The sequence below is a fragment of the Passer montanus genome, unplaced genomic scaffold (assembly GCF_014805655.1).
Source record: "Passer montanus isolate IOZ18808 unplaced genomic scaffold, ASM1480565v1 scaffold32, whole genome shotgun sequence".
Taxonomy (NCBI): Eukaryota; Metazoa; Chordata; class Aves; order Passeriformes; family Passeridae; genus Passer; species Passer montanus.
Genome location: NW_024367930.1, coordinates 740,431 through 755,221, shown reverse-complemented (window position 1 = coordinate 755,221; position 14,791 = coordinate 740,431). Strand labels below are relative to the sequence as shown.

The following is a 14,791-nucleotide window of genomic DNA, read 5'->3' as shown; positions in this document are numbered from 1 at the left end:
ATAAGGACCTTCATACACAGTTGTGTAGCATTTAATGTGATCCTACAACTCCAGTGCTCTTCTGGTGACACTTTATTTTTACACAAGCATATGATGGATTTCTTTTATCATGCTCAAAACCACAGGAGTGGTCTAAGTTGTGGTTCAATCCATTCAATTCAAAGTTGTGGTTCAATCCATTCAATATTTTATGAGAATAAGAAAAGTGGTTCTTAAAAGTGTGAGAGACTTCCCTGTGTGAAGATCCTTCAGTGATTCTTGAAATGATGAGCTGTTTGTTACAGAGGGTGAAATCAGGATCAGTACATAAGAAGTTTCTTGGTACCTGAATATAATTGAATTGGTTTTTGTATGCAAGAGGATATGCATCAGGGTATTCAAATGATGTTATAAGTAAGTCCTCCATACCTCAAGTATGAGTAGCTGTTTAAGTTAACAGTAGCAGATACTGTCTTACCATGTAGGTTAGAACCAAAAGTATATTTGGATAGTGAAGGGAAGATTTATTAAATCGGGATGGTTTTCAGGCTTTTCTCCATATTTATTTAAGAACAAGTAAACCTATGTTGCAATTCAATACCTTCTAATACTCACTTCTGAGAACAGTATTAGAGCCAAAAATGAAAGCAAGAGAAAGAATTTCAAAAAACAAATAATTACAAGCGAAGCCATCAGACTAAACTAGAAAAGTTGCAAGTTGCCCTGATGCCTGTGTGGTCACCATATTTTATCTGAAGTTTTGATAGCAGAAACTAATAGCCATGATGCACAGGCATGGATACTTAAGATCTGGAAGCCTGGCACTTCATAGGAGTTCCTGGCACTTCGGGGAGTTACCCTGAGGCAGGTAACTGCAAAAGGAAAGTCAAAATTTTGGAGTTGGGCGGAAGGCTGGAAAGAAGGCTGTCTTTTGGCTTTGTCATAGAAATATCTGTTCTGTGAGGATTTTTTGATTCAGGCAACTAAACATTACTCAGTCGTTAACATGTAAATCTTTCAAAGTGCAAGGAATGTTAAAGCATGTCATTGGTGATGTAACTTTAAAAGTATTTTTTCCTTGTTATCTTTCTCCAGAGCCCAGTGAAGATAAATCAGATCAGCCTGGATGAAAGTGGAGAACATATGGGTGTTTGCTCAGAAGATGGGAAGGTACAACAAATGTCTTTATTTATTTGTTGAGGCAGCAAGTAGTCCTAGTATTATACTAGGATAATTGTGATAACCTGTGGAGTTGATTCCTGCATTGAGCACCACTACTTTGACCATACATTTTGAGAACTGAACTCACCTTTGAATACTCAAAATCAAATATATTTTGCACAAATATGCTGTAGGAAAAGTAATTACAAGAATGTCAATAATGTAACTGCTATTAAGCTGATTAACAGCTGTGACAGGAGGACATGTCAACTTAATCATTACTGCTGTGCCAGTTATACTTCAGTGACTACTCTGCTGTTCCTGCAAGACAGTAGTTTAATGCCCTTCTGCTATAAATCCACAAAATTAGATTTTGTGGACATGATTTCTGTGGGCTGGTGGTTTTCATTTTCACACACTTTATGAATGTTTCTCTTGAATTACAGAATCTTTTGATAAACAGTTGTAGTTTATCAGAAGAGCAAAGTGTCTTACAACAGCCACATTAAATAAATGTAAAGTCAATATATGTACTGTTTCCTAAAAACCTACTTCCTTGGCTGAGGACATATATCATTTGTGTAGTGTATAAGTAGCAATTATCAGTGCTTCTCTGGAATGTTGAGCTGTGAGGTTTAGTGGTTTTGGTGATTGATTTTCCGGTTATAAGAATGTCTTCTTGTTTTTTCAGTGGATGACAGTATTTTCTAATGTTGGTTTGCAATGATAAAATTCTAATACAGAGTGTATTTAAACTTCTTTTTTAATATAGTGTCCATATACCAATGCAATGCATTAAAAGGAATTTAAATAATTTCTCAATATCCATCCTACTTCTCAGGAGAACATTTCTCACACAGTAGACTTGGGGGAGGAAGAGTGTTGGTAATCCTAATGTTGCATTCAGTTGAAGTTCTTTAAATTAAAATACAGCTGGAATTTGCAATAGGAAAAATGAGGAAACAAGCTCTTTAGGCTGTATGTATTTGGGTTTTTTCTTTCCAAATAGAGTTTTTTGTCCCTCAACAGGCAGGCAGCCAGTTTGTGTATCCAGGCCTTTTATTTCTGAGATATATCTTGATGTCAGTGTCTTGGCCCAGTAATTAGGATACTAGTGCCTATCAAATTGGTTATAGAATTTTACATCCTGTCTGAAACACCACAAGAGTATCCTATTTGTCTAAGCAAGATAAGGCAAGGGTCAGTAATTGTGCAAGCTAATAAAAATGTTGAGCTAGCATTGTTGGTTTAGGTTTTCCTATGGTGTTGGAGAGCAAGCACTTACTGTAAGGGCTCCTCAGATGTGACTGTGGATGACTGTCAGTAATCCACTACGCTGTGGTGAGACTGAAGCCATACACGTTTTTTCGTATACTAAGCTAATATTAAATATACTTATTTAATTTCAGAAATACTGAAACCCCCATAATCATTACTCTGGTGTGGTTCTATTTGAAAGGACTTCGATGCTTTAAATGGTGACTCTGTCTTCATTTAGTGAAATAGCAGTTGTGGATCCAGTGTATGACATTACATACTATACAAGGCGGTCTAAAATACAGTCCCACAGCCATAAGGATGGAGTCTCTCAGGTACAATATTCAGTATATTTGCATTCATAGAGTCCAAGGACATTGATGCTTCACCATATTCTACACTTGTGAAAAACTCACCTGGAGATTTAAAAGATCTGGGTATTTTAGAAGTCAGATTTTCCACATGATCCAGAAAGACTCATGTCTGTGAAATAATCCACCCCTAAAATTGATTAAAATAGTTTTAGGTTGTGCTACTGTATAAGAAAATGGCAGATTCTTGGCCAGATAATGTAGCACTTACAGATTCTGGTAATAAAAAAAGTATAACTTTCATTCCTTACAGCTCTTGCCTAATTGCAGTGGGAATGTTGATATTGTAAGCAGTTAAAGTACTTGTACAAGTAGTTACAAAGTTTTTATTAACTTGATGAAGTATGTAAAAGTGGTGAAATCTTTTTAAAAAAAACTAGGGGGAAGGGGGAAAAAACAGTGAAGCAGTACAGTAAAACAGTTTAGGATTTTTTAAAATCAGTTCTAAACAAAAAAGCAGATGTAATGAAGAGGCTTGGGAATTTTGAGTTAGCTGCAAGTATATTCTACCAATTAATGAAGATATGTTCTCTTTTGCTATAAGCAGAGTGCATTTTCACGTATCAAAGTGGATCCAATATGATAGAGATGGAAACCATTTATTTTCTTGCAGGAAGGCCTTATGATGAGAACCTTCTCCTCCTCGTATCTGTTCTGCTGGCCTTTTATATTTACATATTGTATTTTACTACTTTTTTGTTTTCTGTCTTTCAAACTAGATTTGATCTAGCTGTACAGACTGGGGGGAGAGCACAGAAGCACAGTACAATTTTCTAAACCCTCTTATTGACAGTCAGTGTCCACACCCAATGTCAAAACCTGTCGCATGTATGTCATGCAAGTCCAACAAATGCTTTGGGAGCCACTTGCTGCTTTTCTGTACTATGCATTTGGTTCTTTGAAAACCTTGCTTTCTAATGAAGTCAGCTGCAGCTGATCACCACTGGCATCGAAAGGAGCAGAAATCATAACCAGCACCAGCCCTCTAGTCTAGCTGCTGGGTGTTGAAATGTTAGGGTATAAGAGAATTTTGGTGCTCAAATAAATACAACAGGAAGCAGGCTGGCATCCTCAGAATTCTGGAGATTTATAGATTAGTTTTTTGTGTAGTTAATTGTATGCTATCTTGAAAAACCTGGATATGACTCCTGATTTTGCTAATGCTTCCATGTCATTACATAAGAGGAGTGTAATTGGCACTCTTATTCTGGCTTGTAACTTTTTTTATATTAAGAAATATAAATTATATTGAAAACCCATGTTCTTGCATGTTTTAGTGTCATCTCTAATGCCTGTAACAACATTGATGTTAAGAATATCCATGAATTACATTGGTATTACGTTAATAATTTTTCAATAAATGTTACTTGTTTTCCTGCCTTTTGGTCACTGAAGGTTGCTTACTTTTTCCATATGTGGAAGCAAAGAAGCGGCTAAGTCCGGATGCACTGGAGTGGTGGGTTCTGGATATTTAAAATCAGACAGGACTAACAAAATGTAGTGAAATCGTAAAATCCTTTTTCCAGATGCCTAAGAGTGTCCTGAACAGAGTGGGCATGGAAAGCAGAAATAGATAAATCCGATATAGGTTTGTAATAGCAAAAGAATCGCTTTTTTTCTGAAGAATATGAGACATTAAGAAGTAATAAACTGTTAGATGATGTCCCTAGAGTAAACATGATAACATCTATTTTTTGCGGAATTGTTTTTTCCTCTTAGCTCACTCCATGTTATTGTAATACTCCAAAAGAAATATTCAGTGATATATTAGGAAAACGTTGAAGGCACTGTTGCTAATTTTGATTGCTTACTTTTAATTTAAGAGGGCTGTTTTGTAATTTTTGAGGATTCTGCTTTCACGGAATTTGCAGTGTTACGTTTTAGCTGTGTATTTTCTTTTATTTTCTTCTTTCTTTTTTCTGTCTTATGTTGTCTTTCCTCTCTTTCTTACTTTGTGTAGGCTATTATACTGAATATGATGTGCCAGCTGATGAAAACAAAAACCCAGAAAGCAAAATCCTCTAGACATCAGCCCAAAGGTTTTCTAGGCTTACAGCCAGATCCAATTCAAATACAGCACTTTGGCTGGCTTACATAATCACAGCTTTGTGATACATCTCACAGTCTCCAAATATTGATTTTTCTAATCCATTGGAGCAGTAGCTCAGCCCTACACAGTGCATGCAGAAGTATTTTTAAAGTGTTGTTAGAGGCAGTATATTCGCTAATGAGTAATGGACTGAGCTGATAATGCTTAGGAGATGTATCCAGGAGACAAGCTTGAAAGGAAAATGAGGTGGTTGGAGATGTTTTTAACTTCACTGAGACTGCTGAACTTTGAGCCACTCTAAGGATGTCCTAGTTCCTTGTAGATGGCTTAGTTTCTCTTGTAGTTTCCATTAAATTTAATATTTTTACTTTGTCTTCTTGACTGTCTGCAGGAATTGTGGGTGTTCTTGGGCTCTGAATTGATCTTTTTAGAGCAATTAAGCCTCAATTTTTGTGGCCCGTTACTGATATTTACTGACTTTATTCTTTAGGTCTTTCTCTAAAGGGATTTATATTTTCTTGTTACTCTTACCTTTTTATTTTTTCCCCCTGAAGGAATCATGATGGGAAGAAGGAAATAAGGTTAAAAGATCTTTTAGAACTTTTGAGTCCAATGCTGAACATGTAGAGCAGAGTTACTGAAGGGATTACCTTTTCCAGAAAATTTTCTGGAAAATAATGAGAGCCTATCTGAGAGCATTCTTAAGTAGATTTGCTGTCAGATACATTTCCTTGCTGATCATTCCATGGGATGCTCTTTTTTTCTCCCTTTCTCCAGTGCTGTTCATCCCTCCTTGGATGAGTTTGTTTCAACAACTTCTGACAGTGGATGGAAACCTCTTAAAAACATAATGAAAAAGCAAACCATTTATTATTCTTTCTGAAAAACATAGTTAGTAAATCAGTTACTAATTCCTGACCATAAGCTTTCAGCCCTATTTTACTCCTAAATTCTGCAGGAGCTAGGCGGTCAACTGTCTCATGTTACAGTAAGGAAAGGGAATATTGTTTATTGAATGGGAGACATGAGTCGAAAAGAGGGCTGTACTTAAAATAATCTGGAGGTACCTTATTCTGTAGTCATATAATCTAATAATATTTCATTAACACTTGATATCTCTGTACCTGTTCTGAACTAAAGGCAAGGAAACATTTTAAAAATCTGTTAATTCTCTTGACTGTAGAAACTTTTTTTTAAATTCAGTGTTGACGCTTCTTCAGATGGATTGATTCTGATAGATATGATTGCCTATAGTTGCAACTCCTCTGCTGACTCTTAAATGTACTGATACTTTGGTATAAATGAGAAGGGAGGAGTCTTCAGAGAAAGAAATTTCCTGTGATTATGGAATAAAACAAAATAGCACTGTATACGCTGGGAAGGAGAAGAGAATGCCTAGAAATATATGGAGCTTGGATTTCAGGCTGGTTTTCCTTTATTGTCACAAGTTTCTTTTCTTATGTAAACCCTGTATTGCTTGGAGGCAAATAAAATCCTACCATTCTTTCTCAGAAAGGAAGAATTCTAAGTTTATTTTCTCTTGAATGTCATTCTATTACTCTTACCATAGTTAGGTTGCTATCTGTTAAACAGATTTCATCAGCCTAAAGCAAAAGGAGCTTATTGTTTTTGCTGTGATTGTAACAAAAAAAAGGAGGAAAAATATTCATAAAAGTACTTCCATATTGCTTGAAACTATTAGAGATATATCACTGTAGAAGACCAAGCCATATTAATTTGTCACTCCGTTCTTCTAAGTTCTTTTAAGCCTTCTGCTATTTACATTTTTGTAATGGAGTTTCTCACACACTTTTTCATATAAATGATAATTGTTTTGCATTCCTTTCTGGAGGAGGAGAAAATTGATGGACTGTTGGTTTGACCAGTGTCATTAGAGAGGTGGCAATTTCATCCTCCAATCCAGGGTCACTTTTGGAATTCTATATACATTAAGGTCGAGAAAAAACTACCTTCTTTTTACCTTGGAGGTTTCAGCATCGTTCATTTAATGTCCTATTGTGTCATCAATTAGCTCTGAATTGTTAATTGTGTCTTCCTTTAGGAAAAAAGATGTTACTGATAGCATTCAGATAATCTTCTAGTTGTTAGGATTTTACTTTCAGTGTTAATGGTTCAGTGTAAATTAGGTAAATAATTTCGGCTTTTCAATATACTTTTTCAGGTACAAGTGTTTGGATTATATTCAGCGGAAGAGTTTCATGAAACGTTTGACTGTCCTATTAAAGTAAGTGCTTGTTTTAATCTTTAGTAATTGTGGTGTTGTCTTTAATAACAGAAAGGTCACATTCAATATAAATGAAAGAGAGGAATACCACTTCCTTACAATGTTATTCAAGTCACTAGGAAATAGTTTTCTATCTCAATATAAAAGCTTTTGATCTGGTTTGGTAGGAAGAAAGCCAATCTTGGTTTTGTAAGAGGTATTATTGAGTTGTTCAAATACAAAAGGAAAGTGAAAGAGAAATTGTCCTGTTTCGGGTGTTAACAGTCTCAACATATTTCTCTGTAGATTTGTGATACAAATTCTGAGGGTTATGCTAAATGGGAGGTCAATATTTTGCAACCAGTTCATATCCATTAAACCTGCCTCAAAATAAGGCAATGGGCAGTGATACTGATGTGCCCTATCTGAAGGGAAAACTGGAGTTTAACTCTGCTTTAGAGAAGCGTGTCTGCCTGGCTGTCGAAAAAAGGACATCTATTAGGCATATGGGAAAATCCAGTGATTTTTAACAGGAAACATTTCTTGCAGGAGGAAAGGTGATGTGGGCAAATGTTTGCATTTTGCTGCTTGGAGTCTTCCATGTTGCAGCTGCTCTTTAGGGTGTGGGGGAAAGGAATGAGATTGTTAAATTTTCACACATGCCTGATGTGACTCACTGGCCTCCTAAGGCCTTTATTGCTCATACAGCTGAATCTTCACACTTGACATTTTAACACGTAAGGCAAAGAGACTCTAAGATGCCACACAATGTTGTCCTCTAACAGGGCTGAGGTATGTGTGCCCTTCAGGCAGGCCCCAGACCAGATTTAATTGGGGTAACTCTTGCTCACAGCAGTCCTGTTCTGATTGGTCCTAATTCTGCAGCCTGCTGTACAGAAAAGTAGCTATTCAGTGTAACACAGCACTCAGTATCACACTTGTCATACAGCATATAATATGGAGAGTTATCTTTTAAGAAAAACAACCAAGTGTCTGAAACAACTAGGCTTTACTTCAGAGAAAGAACTCAACTGAGTTGACAAAGGGTTATCTAGTTTAAAGAGTGATGTGGTGCTTCATGTAAACTCTTATTAAGCCACAGTCCTCTCTTTCCCTCTTCCCCCACCATCTCCAGATTGTTGCTGTTCATCCACAATTTGTAAGATCCCACTTCAAGCAATTTGTAACAGGAGGAAAAAAGGTAAGCATTGAAAATGAACTTTGGCTACCTTTAAATAGCCCTTTGATATAGCTTGGAAGGATATGTATATGACTTTTAACACCTAGAACAAAGACTTCTGCTTTTTCGTTCTCTTTATGCATTGTATTCTAAAGCATTGTTAATTAAAAGTGATTTCAGGGGGAGAGAAAGTGCAATTTTTACGTTAAAAACATGTCGCAACAAGTTGAGATTCAGAGTAGAAATACCATGCTGTCTAGATAGTCTGAAAAAAAAAAGTAATTTATATGTCGTGGGCCATATTTTCTCCATTTTAATTTGTTGAAGTGGGAGCAGAAGTTAGACCTTAAAACTGATCTTTTACGTGTTGATTTTGGGTCGCCTGTGGGTGATTTTTTGGGATGGGGTTTTGTTTGTTTGTTTGGTGTTTTATTTTAAGGAAATAAACCCAAGTATCTTCATCAGCTCTTCTCCATGGTGAGGGGTTTTGGTGGTTATTTTAAAATGAACTAAGGGGAGTTCTTGGTATAGTAGAGGTCACCCCATTCCAAGCACCTACATCTCTAGGTAGTCTTCTATTTGGATTCAGTTGGTGTTTTAGATGTGCATTAAGCGTCTTACTAGTGTAGGATACAATTCTGACTTCCAGATTGGAGGTGTTTCCAGGTCCCACAAGTATCTTATATCACATTGCATATTTTCAGTCAAAATCTGAAAAGTTTTATTTGGAACAGTTTCTTGAATGCATGGAATTTTCTATTGCCTTCTGTTAAGAATTAAGGATGAGCAATTCTCACAGGTGCATCAAACCAAATGCCATTGCTCTCTCTTACCAGCACATGAAAACTACAGGCTCCTCGTGCTGAATACATCTTAATTTTCATTAACAGTTCAGTGATATGTTTCAAAGCATAGCTGTGCCTTACTTATTTAAGTGGTATGTGTGCTTGACAGATTTTTCTGGCTGGTAGAAGTTGGTGTTGTCCTTAAAATAATGCATAGTCAGTGTGTGTGTGTGTCAGCCACCAGTTTGTGAAGCTCTTTAGTGCTGATAAAAGGAGCATGGAAGGAGAGAAGCAATGAATTAATAGAACAGGGCTCCGCCAGGTGGTAAAAGATCTTGCATTCACCTGATGCTGAACAAAGAAAAACATCAGGGAGTTAACACATTCTCTTTGGTTATGTTTGATTACTTGACAGGTTGTTTTATATTCTGTCCTCTGGGGAATGGTATACTCATTCTTAATACATTCATGCTTTGCTGAGGAACTTCCCTCCTCAGAAAACTTTAATTGACATCTTAACATAAGGTACTTAGCATTTAAGCAGATGTCACTTGACACCTGTCATTTGATTGTATTGGTACAAAAACCCAACAAATAAAGCCTTTAGCTTTGCAGTAGAAACCTTTTCCCTTCTCTCCTTTCCTCCAAAAGGAGCATACGTACTTCTGTAAAAGCAACCACAAAATGCTTTTTGAAAATTCAGGAAGCTAAATTCCACCTACTAATGAAGTTACTTTTTTTTTTACTTTTTTTTTTTTTCTTTTTTGAACATTTACACCTCTCCTTAACTATAAAGCCAAAGTGTAGTGTGGAGGCAGCAGGCAACAGGCAGCTGAACACAAGAGTGAGGCTGAAGCAGGCTGAAGCATACAGCCTCAGGCTGTCGACCTCACCACTCTCTCCCTGTGTCTGGGGGTTTGTGCCTAGTTAAGCAACCAAAGTGAACTCCTTCAGGGTGGGGGACAGGTCCTCCTGTGGCTACTGAGGTCTGTGCTCTTCTAGCCTTTGCATGTATACAGTGACTTCATCCCTGATAGCTGGCAGTGGTGGGAGGCATGTTGTCTGTTGTCCTCATCCACACCAAGGTAAGAGTAACAGGAAGAGTATCTTCATTTTGGAGCAAATGTAAAAGAAAAGCTTTGCTTAAAGCTCTAATGCTATGCTCCTTGCCTGAGGTGCATTAAAAAACATAGTGTGTATCATGTGAACTCTTAATCCAAAGGCTTTCTGGATCTGTTTTTGCTTTTGCTTTCTGGAAATGGTGGCATAATGTATGTAAGTATTTTTAAAGTGGAGTGCATTTTTTTGTTTGCTTTGCCTGTATTTTTTTAGGAAAATATTCTTCATAACAATATAAAATGTGTAAAAAATACATTTTTCAGTTCAAATATCCACTCAGGGCATCCTGGAAATATTCAAGAAATAGAAGGGGGGAAAAGACCCTAGCGACATGCTTCAGGGATGCACAGTGTAGGTCCTCAGTTCCCTGCACAGGTGGATGTCTGGAACTTGGGTGAATTGCTGTGTAATGCTGGGATTTGCTACATCTTAGAAGCTCAGCCTGACCTAAAGCTGGCTTAAGAGCAGTGCTCCCTGGGGTAACTGGGGTAATCATTGTGAGCTGTTGTAAGCTTAACTCTGCTGTGCGTATGTTTATATGGTTGCTTAACTTTGCTTAAGTAGGCATATAGAGAAGCTTTTCTCTAAAATGTATTATGAACTAATTAAATTGTTTGCTTATTAAAGCATTAGTCTTTAAAAGAAAACTTCTGTTAAACTTGAGATAATATTTTGGGTTGGCAAAGCTTATTTCACCCGTTTTCCTAAGTGAATTAATATTATCTGTGCCTAGAAATAAGACAGGTACTGTGGAAATTTACACTATTGCAGTGAGAAGCAATAGGTGCCATACTAAAAGAAGGTGCTTCCTTATTCCCCTTCTCACCTCTGCAATTAACTACAGCACTGTTGTGCTGATTTGGCAGATGATGGTAACCGTGAAATAAGAATACTGTATATTGTAAATAATAGGGCATTTCTGTCCAGAGCAGACAATAGAGCTTCAAAGCAAGGGAAAAGACAAATACTGTGCTATTGAAGGCCATAACCTTCTACCTTTTAAAAAAAGGCTCTAATCTCAAAAAATAACAGGGTAAAAGCCAACTAAATGAGGGTGGTAAAGCTGAAAACAAGGTTTTCTTGATTTAACTCTTAGAGTGCTGGTCTTTCCCAATCCATGAACTAAATAAACATTTTCGTAAAGTCCAAGTGTCCGTTATGTCATGAGGGTTACACAGACAGAACTAACAAAGAAAGACGACTGAATATTATTTCAGATGCAAAGTCGAGGTATCAGCTACTGTGACTTATGTAAAGATAACATAAGGAGAGCAGGACAAGTTGGGATTCCTCTCTTGGCAGAGACATCGTCTCTATTAACATTAATAACTAGATTCAAAGGTTTTTGTAGTGAAACACTTAGGATAGTGAGTCCTCTGAAGTGTTTGAGTCACTCTCCTGAATGTGTGCTAATGGAGGGGTTTTTTAAGTCTTCTCAACCCAGCATGGTAGTGGGGACCCAGCACAAATTAAGCAAATGTATTCTGAAGTATAGGAGTAGAATATTCTATATCATAAAGGACCAGGTCTCCTCATTTGCCTAGGACATACATTTTGTATAATAAGTATTGATTTGCTTATCCAGTCGGGAACATTTTAAGGGCTAGAGAACCAAAATAAAACGGATGTACCCTGTGACTGTCAACAGTGTCATCTCTCTATATCTATCTGTGTCGATATCTACATAATATATTAATGGGTTTTTATATATATATTTGTTGGAAATACATATATGGAAACATTTTTAATTATATCTGTGTTTCTTTTGCTGCAGAAGATATACTATTAGAACTGGTTTTCAAATACAGATATGTTTGTCCCATTTATCCTCCCAGAATTAACATCTAAGCTTATCAATGCTTGTGTTTAAACATTAGACTTTTTTTCTCTTATAAAAGCAGGGAGAACTTAATGTTACCTGGGGAAAATGTCTCATTAAAAAAAAAACAAACAAAAAACCAACCAAACAAAAAAACCTATTTCCGTGTCAGAATTCTGGACCCATGGTAACTCTTGCCTGAAATGCAAAACAAGACAATCTAAATTTCTTTCCACTCCAGGTGGAGCAACAACACATGCAGAGAAAGCATGGTGATTGCAAACAGTGCACAAGTGGCAAGAGAAAAGCATTGTTGGGGATCTGTGATAGCTGTTAGGGATTCTGGAATTTCTATGTTAAAGTCAATCTGCCAAGGAATGTCTCAGATTTTTTTTTAATTGTTGCTTTTTAGTGTCAGCAGATGTACTTTGTGTGGTGAGTAAGCAGATGACCTTACCTTTGAACCCTATGATATGTACTTTGTAATAACTGAAGTACTTTGACAAATTATTAAATTGTCAGGATGCTGTTTGCAGCACAGTCCATTTTTAGAAATCAGATAGTCAGCTGTTTGGCATTATGTTGGGTAGAAGAGTACCAGACAAGAAAGGCAGATTGCTTTGTAAGCTATAAAATGTCACTCAGTAAATAGTCAAAAGTCTGATTTAAGTGAAGAAGGAGTAAATACTGTGGCAATTTGTTCATGCATTGGATAATTTACCATAAGTAGGAAATAAACTGTAGCAGCAAGCAAACCACAACACTACTCATCTGTTATTTCCTTGCTGCAATGCAAAATGCCCAGATGTATCCCATATTATTGAGCAGATGAGACTTTGATATGTAGTATGTCTGGTTTGCTTAATAAGCTTTTTTTTTTGCTTACATTTCTTCTTTATGGGTATTCAGATAAGCATTTCTTCTTTATTGCTAAAATAAAAATTCTCCATGTGGTGTAATAAATTTGGTTTGTGTAAAGCAAATGGATCATAGTCCTATGTGCATGTAATCTATAGTTGTGTGCTTTACAAATGTCTGTGTAGAACCCTTTCTTTCATTGACTGAGGTGGCAAGCAAAGAGGATCTAAGTGTGTGAAATGTGTCTCTCTGCCTGCAAGACGGTGGGATTTGCTTTTCAAGGTGTTAATTCTGTAGCTTTTTGTGAATAGGCAACAGCTGGAATGTGGCAGTTGAGTTATTAAAAGTGAAGCCTAATAAAAGTCCTTTGGCATTTGTTTCTATTAAATATCTCAAAATTTCTAGCTCCTCTGTCCATGAACTACAGCAGTAACTCCTGTCTCATCTCTCACTGTTACCATCACTTACCTCCCCATGCTGCTGTGTGCCTCTGCCTCCTTGCTTGATTTCCCTTGGCTGTACTTGCTGCCTTCCTCTCTGTTCACACCCCAGCTCCCTACACAACATTTTATGACGAAATCTTGAAAGCTTATCTTCAGCTGAAAGCTTGAGGCTTACATTATTCTCTGCCTTGTTTGAGCTCATTCCAGTCCCATTGTCTGTTTCAGATACAAAGTATAATTTTTTATTGTTGCTGTATGTTTTCCTAGGGATGAACTATTAAACAGTAAGTCTTCATGAGGCATGCTGTTCTGTGTTACTCTCTGGTATCTGTTAATCTTGGCTATGCCTGTAAATATTTCTTTTATGCTGAAAACAATAAATAGCTGTAGTGATCACTTGTAACCATGGAGATAGCATTTTAGATTTTTGTGGTCTTGGCTGGCTGAGATGAAAGTGGTGACAGAGGCACCAAAACACAGGACAAATGCCAAAGGTAGGCTCATCTTCACACTTAGACAAAGAGCAGGACAAGGAAATTACAGGTACTTTTGTTCTAATTTTCATTTTGTAAGATAAAAACTGATCCAACAGTTCTGCAGTAGGGAATGGAAAAGCTCCTCTTCAGTTACAAATTGAAGACTTAAGACTTTTTTCCTTCACTTCACTAAAACTTCTTCAAATCTTTACACAGAAGGCACTGTGTTGAAACAAAGTAGTGATGCTAGGCATCATTAAAAGTGTGTTTCCTTTGAAATTTCTGTGAGAACAGACATCTTTTATTTCAGTATATTGAAGCTAGTAATTGGTAGTGAGAATAAATTAAATTGAATTACTTCACCATGTTGATACTTCCAAAGTTGCAATCATTCACCTCTTTGTTCAGAGGATTGGGAATTCCTGTATATAATTTAAAACCAGGATTACATGTAATTAGTGTTAATGCTGATTGTATGACAGGCTCCATTAAGTCCAGGCACTCATCTACTCTCTTTCATGAATGCACTCTAAAATAGAGTTTTGAGCTTTTTTTGGTGTAGATTAATCTCCTGTTAGTAAAAGATATAGAGAGATGTATTCACTAATCCAAAACGTGTATTCTAATCCAACTTTTTTTTAAAAGCAAAAAGTGTCCTGCTCCATCCTCTTGTCTCATACATTTCAGTGTGTCATTTTTCTTAATGATCTGGTGGACAATCGTAAACAGCTAAGACTCGCAAAATAATTAGTGAGCTAACAAAATAATTAGTGAGCTAACAGAAGATTGCAATGTGCTGTGAAACAGTGTGGGTGGGGACCTTGAGGCTAAAGGTTATTTTAGCTGCATTATCAAATTGTGGTGCATGCAAGATAGACTGGAAGAGTATTCTAAGCACAACTGTATTGTATGCAACAAAGGACTAGAAAGTTTTATGAGAGCAAATGAAAAACAGGGAAAACAAACTATTGCAGAGAAGCCAAGAAAGTGGGATTTTGGCTGCTGTTGAAATATAAGTACTGTGAATGGTGACTACTATAGTATAGGATATATGGCAAATAAAATCTTA

The 14,791-nt window shown here is 36.6% G+C and overlaps 1 protein-coding gene across 4 annotated transcripts in view; it reads left to right on the top strand.

The window, feature by feature from the left end:
* VPS41 (VPS41 subunit of HOPS complex) overlaps positions 1 to 14,791 on the top strand; it is a 110,151-nt gene that overhangs the window by 45,809 nt on the left and 49,551 nt on the right. For 3 of the 4 annotated variants that reach the window (XM_039715131.1, XM_039715132.1, XM_039715133.1), the window contains exons 5-7: positions 1,075 to 1,149; positions 7,001 to 7,063; positions 8,178 to 8,243. In XM_039715131.1, coding sequence (XP_039571065.1) covers positions 1,075 to 1,149; positions 7,001 to 7,063; positions 8,178 to 8,243 — 204 coding nt within the window. Of the gene's footprint in view, positions 1 to 1,074; positions 1,150 to 7,000; positions 7,064 to 8,177; positions 8,244 to 14,791 lie in introns of those variants that run through there. The other variant, XM_039715134.1, reaches the window with a different exon arrangement.